Raw genomic sequence first — 14,153 nt, forward strand, 5'->3', positions numbered from 1 at the left:
AACACCTATACCACATTCCACAAAGAAAGTCCTGCAGGCTCTATTTTTATCTTAACCTGCAGCTGGCCCAGAACAGAGCAGCATGTCTTGCTCTTCATTGTAAATAGAGGGCTAATAATTAATACTATGCATGCCAGTCTCTCTTCCGACACAAGTTTTTATAAGAAATATTAATGTGTTGGAAATTCCAAATTGTTTGCATAGTCAACTTACACACAGCACTGACATACACACTTACCCCACCAAACATGCCACCAGGGGTCTTTTCACAGTCTCCAGGTCCAGAACAAATTCAAGGAAACATACAGTATTATACAGAGCCATGAGTGCATGGAACTCCCTTCCATCTATTATAGTGAAAGTGAACAGAAAACCTGGTTTCAAAAAACAAATAAAGCAACACCTCACGGCACAACGCCTCTCTGCCATGTGACCTACTTTTTGTGTGTACGCACTGCCATGTATGTGTAACTGATAGATGCGCGCGCGCCCACACACACACACACACACACACACTATCTGTTAATGTTTTTACATGTATGTAAATTGTAAAGTATTTTATTTCGAATGTATTTTTTGTTACGTGTCTGACCCCTGTAAAACTAGATGTCACCATTGGCGTTGGCTGATGGGGATCCTAATAAATAAAAATGTAACTGGACGTGACTTGTGAATGGATGAGTATTAGTATGAATAAGAAAAGTGCAATCACTCAGTGGAATTGGTTTTCAATCCTAAGAGATTTTCCCTAATGAAAACAAGTCTTCATTGCAGTATCAAATACCAGGCCTGTGTTTTTTACCATCAAAAACGATTCCGATTCCAATTTAGGAAATTCCGTTTGTCTTAACCTCTACAGGATCCTGGGCTTGCACATCTCAAGGATGATTAATGGAAACAGGATGCACCTTAATTTCGAGTCTGAATACTTATGTAAACGAAAAAAATATTATTGAAAAATGTTTTTTTTGCAAACATTTCTATAAACCTGTTTTTTGCTTTGTCGTCATGGGGTATTGTTTGTAGATTGCTGAGGATTTTAAAAAATGTAATCCATTTCAAAATAAGGCTGTAACGTAAAATGTTTTGGAAAAAGAAATAATTTTCCTAAGGCACTGTATGTGAGGTCAATAGGCCTCCTGACGGCCAATACTGTTAGTGGATAATATTTAACATGATAGAAATATGAAACAGAGAAAGTAGCCTAAAAGTAAGATATTTGAGAGTGCCCATCCCTGCAAGTTAAAGGGCTGTACAATTTATATTTGGCATAATGGCACAGCATTTGATAAACTTTGATGTGGGAAAGTTGATATGCTGATACGAAAGTTTACATATACCTTAGCCAAATACATTTAAACTCAGCTTTTCACAATTCCTGACATTTAATCCTCGTAAAGATTCCCTGAATTAAATCAGTTAGGATCACCACTTTATTTTATGAATGTGCAATGTCAGAATAATAGTAGAGAGAATGATTTATTTCAGCTTTTATTTATTTATTCACATTCCCAGTGCGTCAGAAGTTTACATACACTCAATTAGTATTAGGCAGCTTTGCCTTTACATTGTTTAACTTGGGTCAAACGTTTTGGGTAGCCTTCCACAAGCTTCCCACAATAATTTGGGTGAATTTTGGCCCATTCCTCCTGACAGAGCTGGTGTAACTGAGTCAGGTTTGTAGGCCTCCTTGCTTGCACATGCTTTATCAGCTCTGCCCACAGTCCCTCCCGCAGCAAAGCACCCCCAGAACATGATGCTGCCACCCCCGTGCTTCATGGTTGGGATGGTGTTCTTCGGCTTGCAAGCCTCCCCCTTTTTCCTCCAAACATAACGATGGTCATTCTGGCTAAACAGTTCTATTTTTGTTTCATCAGACCAGAGGACATTTCTCCAAAAAGTACCATCTTTGTCCCCATGTGCAGTTGCAAACCATAGGCTGGCTTTTTTATGGCGATTTTGGAGCAGTGGCCTCTCCTTGCTAAGCAGCCTTTCAGGTTATGTCGATATAGGACTAATTTTACTGTGGATATAGATACTTTTGTACCTGTTTCCTCCAGCATCTTCACAAGTTCTTTGCTGTTGTTCTGGGATTGATTTGCAATTTTCACACCAAAGTACTTTCATCTCTCCTTCCTGAGCGGTATGACAGCTGTGTGGTCCCATGGTGTTTAAACTTGGTACTATTGTTGGTACAGATGAACGCGGTACCTTCTGGATATTTCTCCCAAGGTTGAACCTGACTTGTGGAGGTCCACAATTCTTTTTCTGAGGTATTGGCTGATTTCTTTTTGATTTCCCCATGATGTCAAGCAAAGCGGCACTGAGTTTGAAGGTAGGCCTTGAAATACATCCACAGGTACACCTCCAGTTGACTCAAATGATGTCAGTTAGCCTATCAGAAGCTTCTAAAGCATGACATCATTTTCGGGAATTTTCCAAGCTGTTGAAAGGTGTCACGTTCTGACCATCGTTCTTGTGTGTTTTCCTTGTTTTAGTGTTGGTCAGGACGTGAGCTGGGTGGTCATTCTATGTTGTGTGTCTGGTTTGTCTATTTCTATGTTTGGCCTGATATGGTTCTCAAACAGAGGCAGATGTTAGTCATTGTCTCTGATTGGGAACCATATTTAGGTAGCCTGTTTTGTGTTGGGTTTTGTGGGTGATTGTTCCTGTCTTTGTGTTGGTGGCACCAGATAGGACTGTTTCGGGTTTTTTCACGTTTCTTGTTTTGTAGATTGTTGTATTTTCATCTTTATTAAAGATGTACAAAAATAACCACGCTGCATTTTGGTCCGCATCTCTTTCACCAGAAGAAAACCATTACAAAAGGCACAGTTTAAAGGCACAGTCACTGGAATTGTGATACAGTGAATTATAAGTGAAATAATCTGTCTGTAAACAATTGTTGGAAAAATGACTTGTGTCATTCATAAAGTAGATGTCCTAACTGACTTGACAAAACTATAGTTTGTTTACAAGACATTTGTGGAGTGGTTGAAAAACTTCAACTGTATGTAAAACAAGTGTCATTTATATTTATAATTCCCTCTTCCAAATGGATTACTCATTTACCTAGCTCTTATCAAGTTGTAAAGTACAGTGCATGAAGAAGTGTTATTTCTATCAGAAAAAATAAAGTAGATGTTTTTCCCACTTGGAATCGGTAGGTTCGCTAGGTCTTATTCATTGTTCCCTCACATATAAAGGTGGAATAATTAGGGAAGTAAGTCAAGTTCAGAATACGGCGTTTCTGTAGACACACCTCCGCCACACCTTCATTGATTTGATCTCCACCTAAAACGAATAGCATGCTATTCTCATCCTTAATAATTCAAGTGTAGAATACACCTAGAGAAAAAAAGTGCATAAAAAGGGAATTACAATCCAATTACCCGCTTAACTCAGTTGGGAATTGGGCCCTTACAGCGAACCCAGTGAAGCAGTACAAGTATGATAAACACACTGCATCTTTGTTGTAGTCTTTGTTATCATACTCTTTCAAAAGGGTTTTTTTCTAAGCTGTTTTTATGTTACTTTGAGGCCCAGCTCTCCACAACAGTTTGGGCTGATCAGAGGAACACTCTTTCTGGGACAGACTCTTCTCCAGGGGAGGGGGCTGGGGGACACACGCACTTGTTTTAAAGTTGCAAAGGGAGCAAACTCACAAAATGAATCAATCAATGGAGGCATGATAATGAATTATTTCCTTGCTGGAGCGAGAGTTGGAGGGAGAGATAAAAGAAGACCCCGTGCTGTGCTGCTAACAGCCGGGGGGCCTCAGTGTGTGAAAAACGGTGTGCCGGAGCCTGAGGACTGCTAGCGAAAATGTGATGGTGGAAAAACAACGAGGCGTTGTTGGAGAGGAGGATGGAGGAGTATGGAGTCTGGGTGTTCAGGGGTTAGAGGTCAGGCCGTGCTATTCCTGGGACACGACTCCGATAAATTAGAGAATAACTATTAAAGGGGTAAAATTAAAATTGATATTAGATGACTGGTAGCACAACGGCTCTCCAGCGAATGTTCACCTTTTAAATGATCAACTCACTGATGATTATGGAGATAGGAAATATTAGAGTTTTACATTAAGTTACAAGTGTTCTTTTATCACATCTTGTATTACATTTCCCCCGGTTAAGAGAGTCTTCTATTCAAACTCAAGGATTGGAGTTTGGATTGGAGAATATTAAGACTTTCAATTAAATAGTCAGTTCTCATGTATAAGAATAGAAAGACAAACATCCTTTCTGTGAACTCTGCGGAAGTCGTTTTATTTCACAATTCTTTTGGCTGGCAAACAATGAGTTTCCAACATTTGCCTTTAATTGGTTACAGGCTGACAGGCAACTGCTGTAACACTAATGCGCTACTTTTTCATCCCATTTATAGATTTATATCACTGTCTATGTAAACAAGTGGATAAAGATTCTGTCAGCCTAACAGGCATATGGATTTTATTAGCATTATACTGCTCTGCAATATCATTTGACATATGCTTGGATGTTTCTACTGTACAAAGAAAAAACCCTGTGGTATTTCACAATGTTGAAGATGTTGGCTCATATTTCTTATTTGAAATTTGATACTTATTGAAGTCTCTGGGTACGGCGATATTTCCCTTCGTCTTCCAGACACACATTGTACCTGTGCATTTTAGGCTCAGTGTATCAGGCAACTTAATGAGCGTAGACACATTCTTTCTGTACTGTCCTCCTCTTCTCTTCTCGCCTCTCTATAGGGAGATGGCGGCATTGTTAAATGTCTCACAAAATAGATTATTCCAAGATCAGAGGTACCTACAGTTGCCATGGAGACTCACTTTGCTTGTCTCACTGTGTTATGCAGAGCAGAGGAATCCTCTGGCTTCTTGCCGTTCGCTGTCTTACCGTTGGCCATGTTTAAGGGAAACTGTAAAACGGTGGATGTGTGGAGGAAGAGATGTGATGACAGGACATCCTCTGTTTCTGTCACACTCAGGGACAGAGACGGTTATTAAGGGCTAACACAGCAAGCTGACAGAATGTAATTACCCCAGCACACAGCTGACACAATGAATGTGCCGGAAACCATACAAATATGGTATTGGCAATTAGCCGTGAAGGCCATGGCATCGTCTAATGAGCCTTCAAATAAAACGCCAACGTGGAACAGAGAGGAGCTGGACGAGAGGAGCCAACCTGAGAGGGAGGCAGGTGGAATAGACCTTAAGTACAGTTATCTTAAGTCACTCTCTACTATGTGCTTAACTACTGATATTTTACCACTCACTGCAGGCTACAACTTCATGGTTACTTGTTGGACAATGACATGCAGATATGATCGAGGTTGTCCACAGTGTGAGCTTATGATCTAAATTTAGGCTGTTTTTCACTTACTGGGAAAGTCAGAATACCATGAAAAATGTGCTGTGACAGCTTTACGGTGACGGACAGAAGCTTTGTCTTTCACTGATTGGGTTTAATTGACTATGCCTTTGCTAATGTAGTAATTTGCATCCCTTGAAAAGCGGTGATCTCCTTGTGATAAGCATACCCTTCTGATGGCCTGTGTAATCTCCACCTGTGGAGGATAAGCATCACAGGCAGACAGGGGACTGGCGCGTGCCGCTCTTCCTGACCTACACCCAACACGGTCATTCATGCCCCTCCACCGCAAAGCCTGCCCCTCAGTACATTCCACCACACGCACACACACACACGGACCCCTTTTCCTAGCCAATTACACTCGTCTCCCTTTCTTCCTTCCCCCCTGACCACTCTCTCCCCCTCTCTGCCACCACACTCTGTTTCAGCCACTTGATTAATTAAGCAGATCTGCTGACTGTGCCTGCCAGCTCAGCTCACCATGTCCTTATAATTCCACTATTAACGGCAGCCATGAAATACAAATAGACTCCCAGCGAAGGGAGCTCTGGGCACAATGCCCCCAACTCCAGCATTCCCCCTCTCCTCTCCCTTCCCTTATCCTCTTCACTCCGTCCCATATGGATGCCTCTTTTCCACTCCCCTGGGGCACTACAATGCATCCCTCCTGCAGTAGAAAAGGTTTACAATGTTAAAGGGAGTACTACCACAGTGTGCACGTATCTGCAAGTCTGGACAAGCATCTGCTTCAATGGCTAAAACACATGTGGTCCATGAGGTTCATGTATCAGTTCACTCTAATAACAGCACATGTGTACCAGCCATTCTCTAGCATGATCTACCTTCACATTGGGTGTTTTTTTGTATTTTTATAGAACACGGTCATTCATGCCCCTCCACCGCAAAGCCTGTCCCTCAGTACATTCCACCACACACACACACACACACACACACACACACACACACACACACACACACACACACACACACACACACACACACACACACACACACACACACACACACACACACACACACACTTTTCCTATCCAATTACACTTGTCTCCCTTTCTTCCCCTCTTTCTTCCTTCCCTCCTTCCCCCCTGACCACTCTGGAATAGATAAATACCACACTCTACCGACTGGGAACACACTGGTTGAGTCACTGTTGTTTCCATGTCTTCTCAACGAAATGACGTTGAAACAACGTGGAATAGACGTTGAATTGACATCTGTGCCCAGTGGGTAGGGCACACACAGAGCACATCTCAGAGTCATTATACCTTTATCTCAGCACCTCCGTAGGCACGGCGGCAGGGATATGCATTTTTCAACGGCCATTACTTATTCTCCTTTGTGTAGAACAAGAGGTCTCTTCTTCCTTTGACTGAGTTGAGCTCTCCAAACTTTTCATCATTAGTCATGAACACTACTTTCCAACATTTCGTTAAATACTCATCAGGCAAAGATTCAAGTAGATATTTTCTTCTGACTGTGATTACAGCTGTACAGCAAAGCCATCCTGTACAGCAAAGCCATTCTGTACAGCAAAGCCATCCTGTACAGCAAAGCCATCCTGTACAGCAAAGCCATCCTGTACAGCAAAGCCATCCTGTACAGCAAAGCCATCCTGTACAGCAAAGCCATTCTGTACAGCAAAGCCATCCTGTACAGCAAAGCCATCCTGTACAGCAAAGCCATCCTGTACAGCAAAGCCATCCTGACAGACCAGGGCAAAGGATAAAGCAAGAAGATGTTGGAGAGAGAGAGAGAAAGGAAACAACAACGTTGTGCTGAACTGCTACTGTCAGACACCTAAGTAGATCACTGCAAATACTATCACTTCCTGAAGGGGGGTGTCTAGAGCCAAACTGAACTCCCAGCTTTGGAATGGAATTTGTCTGCCTGCTATGGAACAGAACACTCTCTCTACGCAACAGCATCTGCAGAACGGGGCTTAACATTGAGTATTGCTGCCCAGTGTATCTACCAAGCATGGCATCTACAGGGGGAGGTTGTGTAGAAACACCTGAACTTCCTGGCATCTCAACTTCAATTTCCCCCAAGGGAGAACAACTCATCTCAGGAACATCCATCCATAGCACATAAGCCATAAACCTCCTCTTAATAAAACATTCCCCCTCCTTGTTTTAGTCTTATGCAGCACAACAGTTAACCTTGAACAATGTCTGATCAATCACATGTTTTATTGGTCCCAACCCTCTCCTTCACCTCCCTGTTAAACCCCTTACACCTTCCTCAAAACAGACCCACCGCCAGCCATTCTCACAGCCCATCTGGATGCTAAAAGGAAAGTAACTGTATAATGACAACAATGATTCCACTAAAACCCAGTCATTACTATGGTTAATGACTGTTGAGGCTTAATGGACCTGTGTTTTCGCCCCGATTGTGAAAGCCTTCAAAATGGTGCCATGCCGCCTACTGGTAATGGCCTGATTTATCGGCTTTGTACAATGGGATGGACTGGCAATATAGGTCTGGGCTGTGCATTTTGGTGCTCAGTTCGCATATTGTGTTTCTAATCACAATGGCTGAAATGTATGGTGTATAGATATCCTCTCAAAGGTAAAGCATCCTCAGTGATAGGGGTTGCTCTGTCATCTTCCGTTCCAGTCCAAATCCAGTCTGCCATATTGGCTGTGCGATTATTCTTTATTAGGCCTGATGACCAGGTGCTCTCAACCACGGCTCACAGCTCAGAGGCCCATAATGATGCCTGGCCTGGCAAACAGGGCAGAGGATTGCAGGATTACTGGATTGCAGCGCAGCCTGAGTCAGGTTGATCTGGTCTGATCCGGTCTTATCCTGATGGGATGGGCTGAGAGAGGGAGGGAGGGAGGGAGGGAGGGAGAGAGGGAGGGAGGGAGAGAGGGAGGGAGGGAGGGAGGGAGGGAGGGAGGGAGAGAGAGAGGGAGGGAGGGAGAGAGGGAGGGAGGGAGAGAGAGAGGGAGGTGGGGATTTTCAAGCTGGACTTACGGAAAGCGGTGTAGAACTCGTGCAGAGTGAGGTGTCCGTCGTTGTTGTAATCATCGTAGCGGAGCAGGTCCTGCATGGTGCACTCCAGCAGACTGTCTTCTAGGTGCTCCTTCATAGAGATCTGGACAGGAGGATGGAAACCATAGACTATATTACAATGACTGTATTACATTCTATGATTGACATTCTAGTTCTATGGATATAAACCATAGGACTAAGTCAGATAAAGTACAGCATAACAACTGTTTTCCTTCATTCACTTAACTGTCTTACATCTTCTCTTAACCCTTATTTTAGCCTTGTTCTATCCTATATTGAATTCCCTTTGGAAAAAGTACAGGTGCAAACTATGCTTCTGGTGAGACTGGCCCCATTCTGTACATCTATAGAGGGAAGGAGAACCAATGTGTAGAGCTAGTCAAATACTGCTTAATTAACACACACATATACATACATACACACATATATATATATAACTGATCATGACATTTAGTGACATCTTATTTCTATTTCTTTGATTTCTCTGATCTTGGATCAATTTTTCTCCCTTAAAAAAATGTAAATGTCTCTTTAAAGATTTCTTGGCTACGTGTCAACATTAATAATTGCCAACCATGATTTGATCAGATCTTCAATCAAATCTTCTAAACTGCTGAGATGTGAGAAATAGTTCATAATGTATTTCACATCGGTCCTGTCTCCTCAAAGTAGAAAGGTGCAAATTGTCCGTCCCAAATGACACCCTATTCCATATATAGATTTAAAAGTAGTGTATAGCGAATAGGGTGACATTTGGATGTAGGCAAAGTATTTTATTTTATTTTCATGAGACAAAGAGTTATGTCATTTAGGAACCTGTTCTGTAAGCTAATAAAACACGACAGCTATTTGTCACATCACTGCAACTAAATAATTGGAAGTATCTAAGATCACAATCCTAAACAGTGCTTTAATGCAGAAACAACACATTCCCAAGTTCTCGCATGTCACCACACTCCTCCGCACACTCCCCTGGCTTCCATTTGGAGCTTGCATCCACAACAACACCGTGGTGCTTGCCTACGGAGCAACATGACAACTGTGCCTCTCTACCTTCAGACTATGCTCAAGCCCTGCCAGTGGAGGCTCCTCAGAGGAAGAAGGGGAGGACCATCCTCCTCAGTAAATTTCATAAACATTTTAATTGTAAAACATTTAAAAAGTTTTCCTAAATATAATCACGTCACCAAATAAACGATTAAAACACACTATATTGCTAAGAAGGTCTACAGTAGCCTCAACAGCACTCTATAGGGAAGCACCATGGTGTAGCTGGAGGACAACTAGCTTCCGCCCTCCTCTGGGTGCATTGACTTCAATACAAAACCGAGGAGGCTCATGGTTCTCACCCCTTCCATAGACTTACACAGTAATTATGATGTAGCAACCTGAATGGAATATGAAAGAGTCATCCAAAACGCTGCAATAGAAATAAGGCCATGGCTCATGAACAATTTTTTTTGTTGGCCCCCCCTCATCTTAAACGGCACTGACCTCCACTGAGCCCTAAACCCCAAACCCGAGCCCCTTCTGGCATAGGGCTAGTAGAAGTAGATCACCCATGGATGGAGATGCATCCAATTAACACCAGTTAGTGTGGCTCTGATGCCCACCTTAATCCAATTCCCGCCCCAGAGAAGTACCCACCTGTTCCAGCTCGTCGCTGCACAGTCGGCCATCCCCGTCCATGTCCAGGTACTTAAACATGGTGTCCACCAGGGCTCTCTTCTGGTCCATGTCTCTCTTAATGTTCCTGTCCCCGCCATTCAGGCCTTTAGGCTGCATATCCAGCAGCATACTCTTCAGCTTGTTGTAATCTGCCATGGTGCACGTGTCTCCTATAACAACACAATACAGACTTTAAATTAACCTCAATTAGGTTATAATGACCTTACCGCTGCAGGACTAAATGATTTTGGAGGATGGTTAAGTGTGTAAGAGCGAGTGTATTAAATGTGTGTGTTTTTGTTTGCGTGTGTGCGTGCGTGCGTGGGTTCTTGCTTGCTTGAGTGCGTGTGGCAGTGTGCGTATGTGTGTGCTTGCATAATGTGTTTTCGCTCAGGGGGTCCAATTAATTATGTATAATCCTCCAATCCACATGAAAACAAAAAGGTAAACAACCTCATTGAGATGCTTTAGACAGTTTTGTCCTCTTTCCCTTGCTGAGGGATTAACACCCCATGTTTCAAACACAGCATCACATCCTGCCTGACTGCTCAGCACTCTGTCTCCCAGCCCGCTGGTAAATATGTGCAGAGGAATGGAGGAGCCATGATTAATCAAGTGCAGCTGAGAGTGTGTTTATTCCTTACTTGAAATAAAATAGTGCAAACACAGGCCACCCGCTGTGGGCATCTTTAGGACTTGATGTGAATGGAGAGCATTGCTCCACTCCCCCCTTCCTCCCCCTTCCTTCCACCAGCTGCCTGTGAGAGTTGACAGGAGGTGGGAGGGGTGCCTGTGTATCTCCGCCAAGTGATGAGCGCACCAAATATTAAAAGCTCATTGATATGAATAAGTCATTAGAAAATGTCTCCCGATCGCTGCGAAGAGCCATACCCCCTCCTGCGAGGACCGGGGCCTGATTGCAATGCCTAATTCAGAATAGACATCAACATCAATTACAGCTAATAAATAACACAGAAAGACAACGTTGTACAAAATGCAGGCATCCAAAGCGTCCAACCTGCATCCCCCCTGGTTCCCCCACCCCACTGTAGCACTGATGCCTCAATGTCCTATCCGTTCACCCTCATGTCACTCCTAAACTCAACGAGAGTTCTGTTAAGCCTCTACAAGGGAGAAATGTCTCCTACATTACATCACGTTTCGTTGCTTTTTGGTGAAGCATGCGGGCTGCCTGATGACTAAATTGGGTTCCTTTCTCTTCAGTGACAGGAGGGTTAACTGACATGCTACTTGAATTGTTAGCACCTCTCTTTGCAACACACGACCGAATCAAACAAACCAAACTTTAAAACACTTTTACCAGCTCTATTTTGCCTACCCGCTGCATTGTCTGTATGCGCGAAACTGTGTCGTTGCAAAGACCTGCCGCTGGCACTGCTCTGGTGCTATCCATTAGCATGACAAGGGGTCATTTCAATGCTCCAGCCCTTTCTCTCTGACTACATTCAGTGGCTGATCAATCATTGATCAACCTGCCACGAAGAAGGGAGGGATTCAATTTTCGACTTTTCAAATCGGGTAATGAAGTACATCTATCAAGGCGACTTTGTGAGGAGAAAGGTCGACGGTGATATGGGTTAAGTTCTTATGACACGCTATTAATCCAAGATCCTCGCTTTTTTCGGGGTAAAGATCTTATGACCTTTCACAGACACACCCCACCATCCGCATCAGTCCGAGGCAATGTTATTCCTTCTGGGGGGACTGGAGTGTGCCACTTGTTGAAATGAATGTCCTTATTTTCCCTCAATGATGTCTTACCACCAGCAAGTCCTTATTATTCTGCAGAAGACAGCAGCTGAGCGGCTGAAATTCACGGTACTTCCTGTTTGAAATGTTAGCTGCTTAAAGATGCACTCCAGAGCTTTTGTAGTTTTGAAAGTGGTGCTCACTTTCAAAAGGGAGTAATGAATGATCTAGCAGCCAACCTTTTGATACAGGATGCAGTGATGCGTATTAAAACTGTCACCTGTGATCAAGCGAAGAGCGCTATGGTAGACGGCATCCAAAGGTTTAAGAGTCGGGGCTGCTGCATTCAGATAAATGGTGTCAACATAGTCAAGACCTGGCAGGAAAGTTGACTGTACAATCTGCTTTCTGCTGTTTAGGGAGAGGCATGATCTATTTCTATAAAAGAAGCCTACTTTAAATCTCGAGCTTATGTTTTTTAAACAGCAAATTATTGTTGAACCAAAAGCCCATAAAAATATAGGCGGGAACCTACCTGATTAAAGAATCATCCAATGCATAAAGGTGTAAGCCATCTGAAATACTTCTATGAGAATGACAAAATGGCATACATTTAGTATTTCCGGCATTAAGTAACAATTTTACCCTTGCGGGACACCTTTAGTAATATCAACATAACTTAACTACATACAGATATATTTTAGGGAACCAGTGAATTTTTTATATTTTTTCTCCAACCTTTATTTAACTAGGTAAGTCAGATAAAACACAATAATTGTACAAAGACATAACCCAAACTAAAGAATGGACTAACTATTAAAAAAACGACTAAAAATAATCCAATTTAATTGAAAGAGTCGGTATCTGAAAGCCTCTCATGAGCATCAGATCCAAGAGAGTAAAAGCTTGATCTAATACATCAAGTGTTGAAACCTTACTACAATCCCTCAAGGGTGTGAGCAGTGCTCCTGTTTGATTTATGATGCCTTGACCTCCATGGGCTGAGATGATTGGGTTATTTAAGCCATGCCATCTGTGTCCTGCTAATGGAAAAAGATTGACTTGCCTCTTAGGTAATTATGGAGATGATAGATCCTTTCCTCATACGTGAGGGACATCAGGTCGAAAGTAACTGTGAATCAAAGCATGGACCAGGGGTCCTTTGAGGGTTATCTGTTGCATGGACATTACCCTCATTGAGACATGAGCACATTAAATACTTGCCTGTTTAATTTAGACATAAGTCTTCACAGTGACAGCCTATAACTATGGCCCAGAGTTAACTAAAGTAGCCTGCGATGCAGCAAATAACGGGAGCCACATACTGCATGAGAGAACTCTACTTCTGTTCTCAATCTGGCTGGGTAAATAAAGTGTACGCAGACAAAAGGCAATCAACAACAGAGAGGCCATTTCAAAATCTCATCTCTCTTTTCAGCCCAACTCAGCAAATCGTAAATCTATGCTGTTACAAAGCTGCAAGAATTTGACCGTAGTGAAACTGGAATGTTTGTCGTAAGGGAACACTATAACATTTGTTTTGTGAAAATTGTTCTGAGAGACAAAGACAATGGGTGTTTATCAGAAGAGCAAAGCCAAAAGGAAAGGCAAGCTACATAAGAGAAGCAATCAATGTTCCAAACACGTTTTGAGATCCCAATGTTCACATTGTTTAAGCGGTGGTGCCATGGTGTCATGCCTTAAGTATTGCTATTTGCAGAATAGCAATACTTAATTATATATGTTTACTTCTATTGGCATTTGTTTAATTTATCCATTCTCTGAAAAATCTATAATCTCCCAATAGCAATGCCATGTTGCGTAGCAAGTTGCCCAGAAACTCTCAATTGGGACAGTTTGAGTTTTTGACAGAGCTCAGGAAAGTGTATTCCCAGCGAGCACATAACATTCTGAGAACCATATGTTTCTTAAAGCTTGGTGAGAGCGTGCTTGTCCTATGGTTATTTTGCATACAACCTTTCCACAACTTTCTGGAAATGGTGTAGGATAGTTGCTTGGATTTGGAACATTCTCAGCACATTGAAAAATAATATTCATTACTTTAACACAGGGCTGCCCAACCCTATTGCTGGAGATCTACTGTCCTGTAGGTGTTCAGCCCAACCCTAATTTAGCATATCTGATTCAGCTAGTTAAGGTCTTGTTGGGCAGCTATAAGTAGAATAGATGTGTAAAATTAGGATGGGATTGAAAACTCACAGGACGGTAGAGCTCCAGGAAGAGGGTTGGGCAGCCCTGCTTTAACAGAAAGTTCAAACACGGTTACATTTAATTTCAATTTTGGTAATGTTCTAGGAATTTGTTCTGGTTTGACATTGGAAATATTCTTAAATAGTTCAGAGAATGTAAAGAAAC

General features: G+C 42.5%; 1 protein-coding gene across 1 annotated transcript in view; it reads right to left on the reverse strand.

Annotated features, from left to right (window-relative positions):
- The window catches only part of LOC135548829 (follistatin-related protein 4-like), a 217,120-nt gene that overhangs the window by 52,503 nt on the left and 150,464 nt on the right, over positions 1 to 14,153 (reverse strand). The window contains exons 5-6 of the mRNA XM_064978796.1: positions 10,047 to 10,237; positions 8,361 to 8,481 (exon numbers count right to left, since the gene is read on the reverse strand). Coding sequence (XP_064834868.1) covers positions 8,361 to 8,481; positions 10,047 to 10,237 — 312 coding nt within the window. The remainder of the gene's footprint in view (positions 1 to 8,360; positions 8,482 to 10,046; positions 10,238 to 14,153) is intronic.

This window comes from Oncorhynchus masou, chromosome 11 (assembly GCF_036934945.1).
Source record: "Oncorhynchus masou masou isolate Uvic2021 chromosome 11, UVic_Omas_1.1, whole genome shotgun sequence".
Classification (NCBI taxonomy): Eukaryota; Metazoa; Chordata; class Actinopteri; order Salmoniformes; family Salmonidae; genus Oncorhynchus; species Oncorhynchus masou.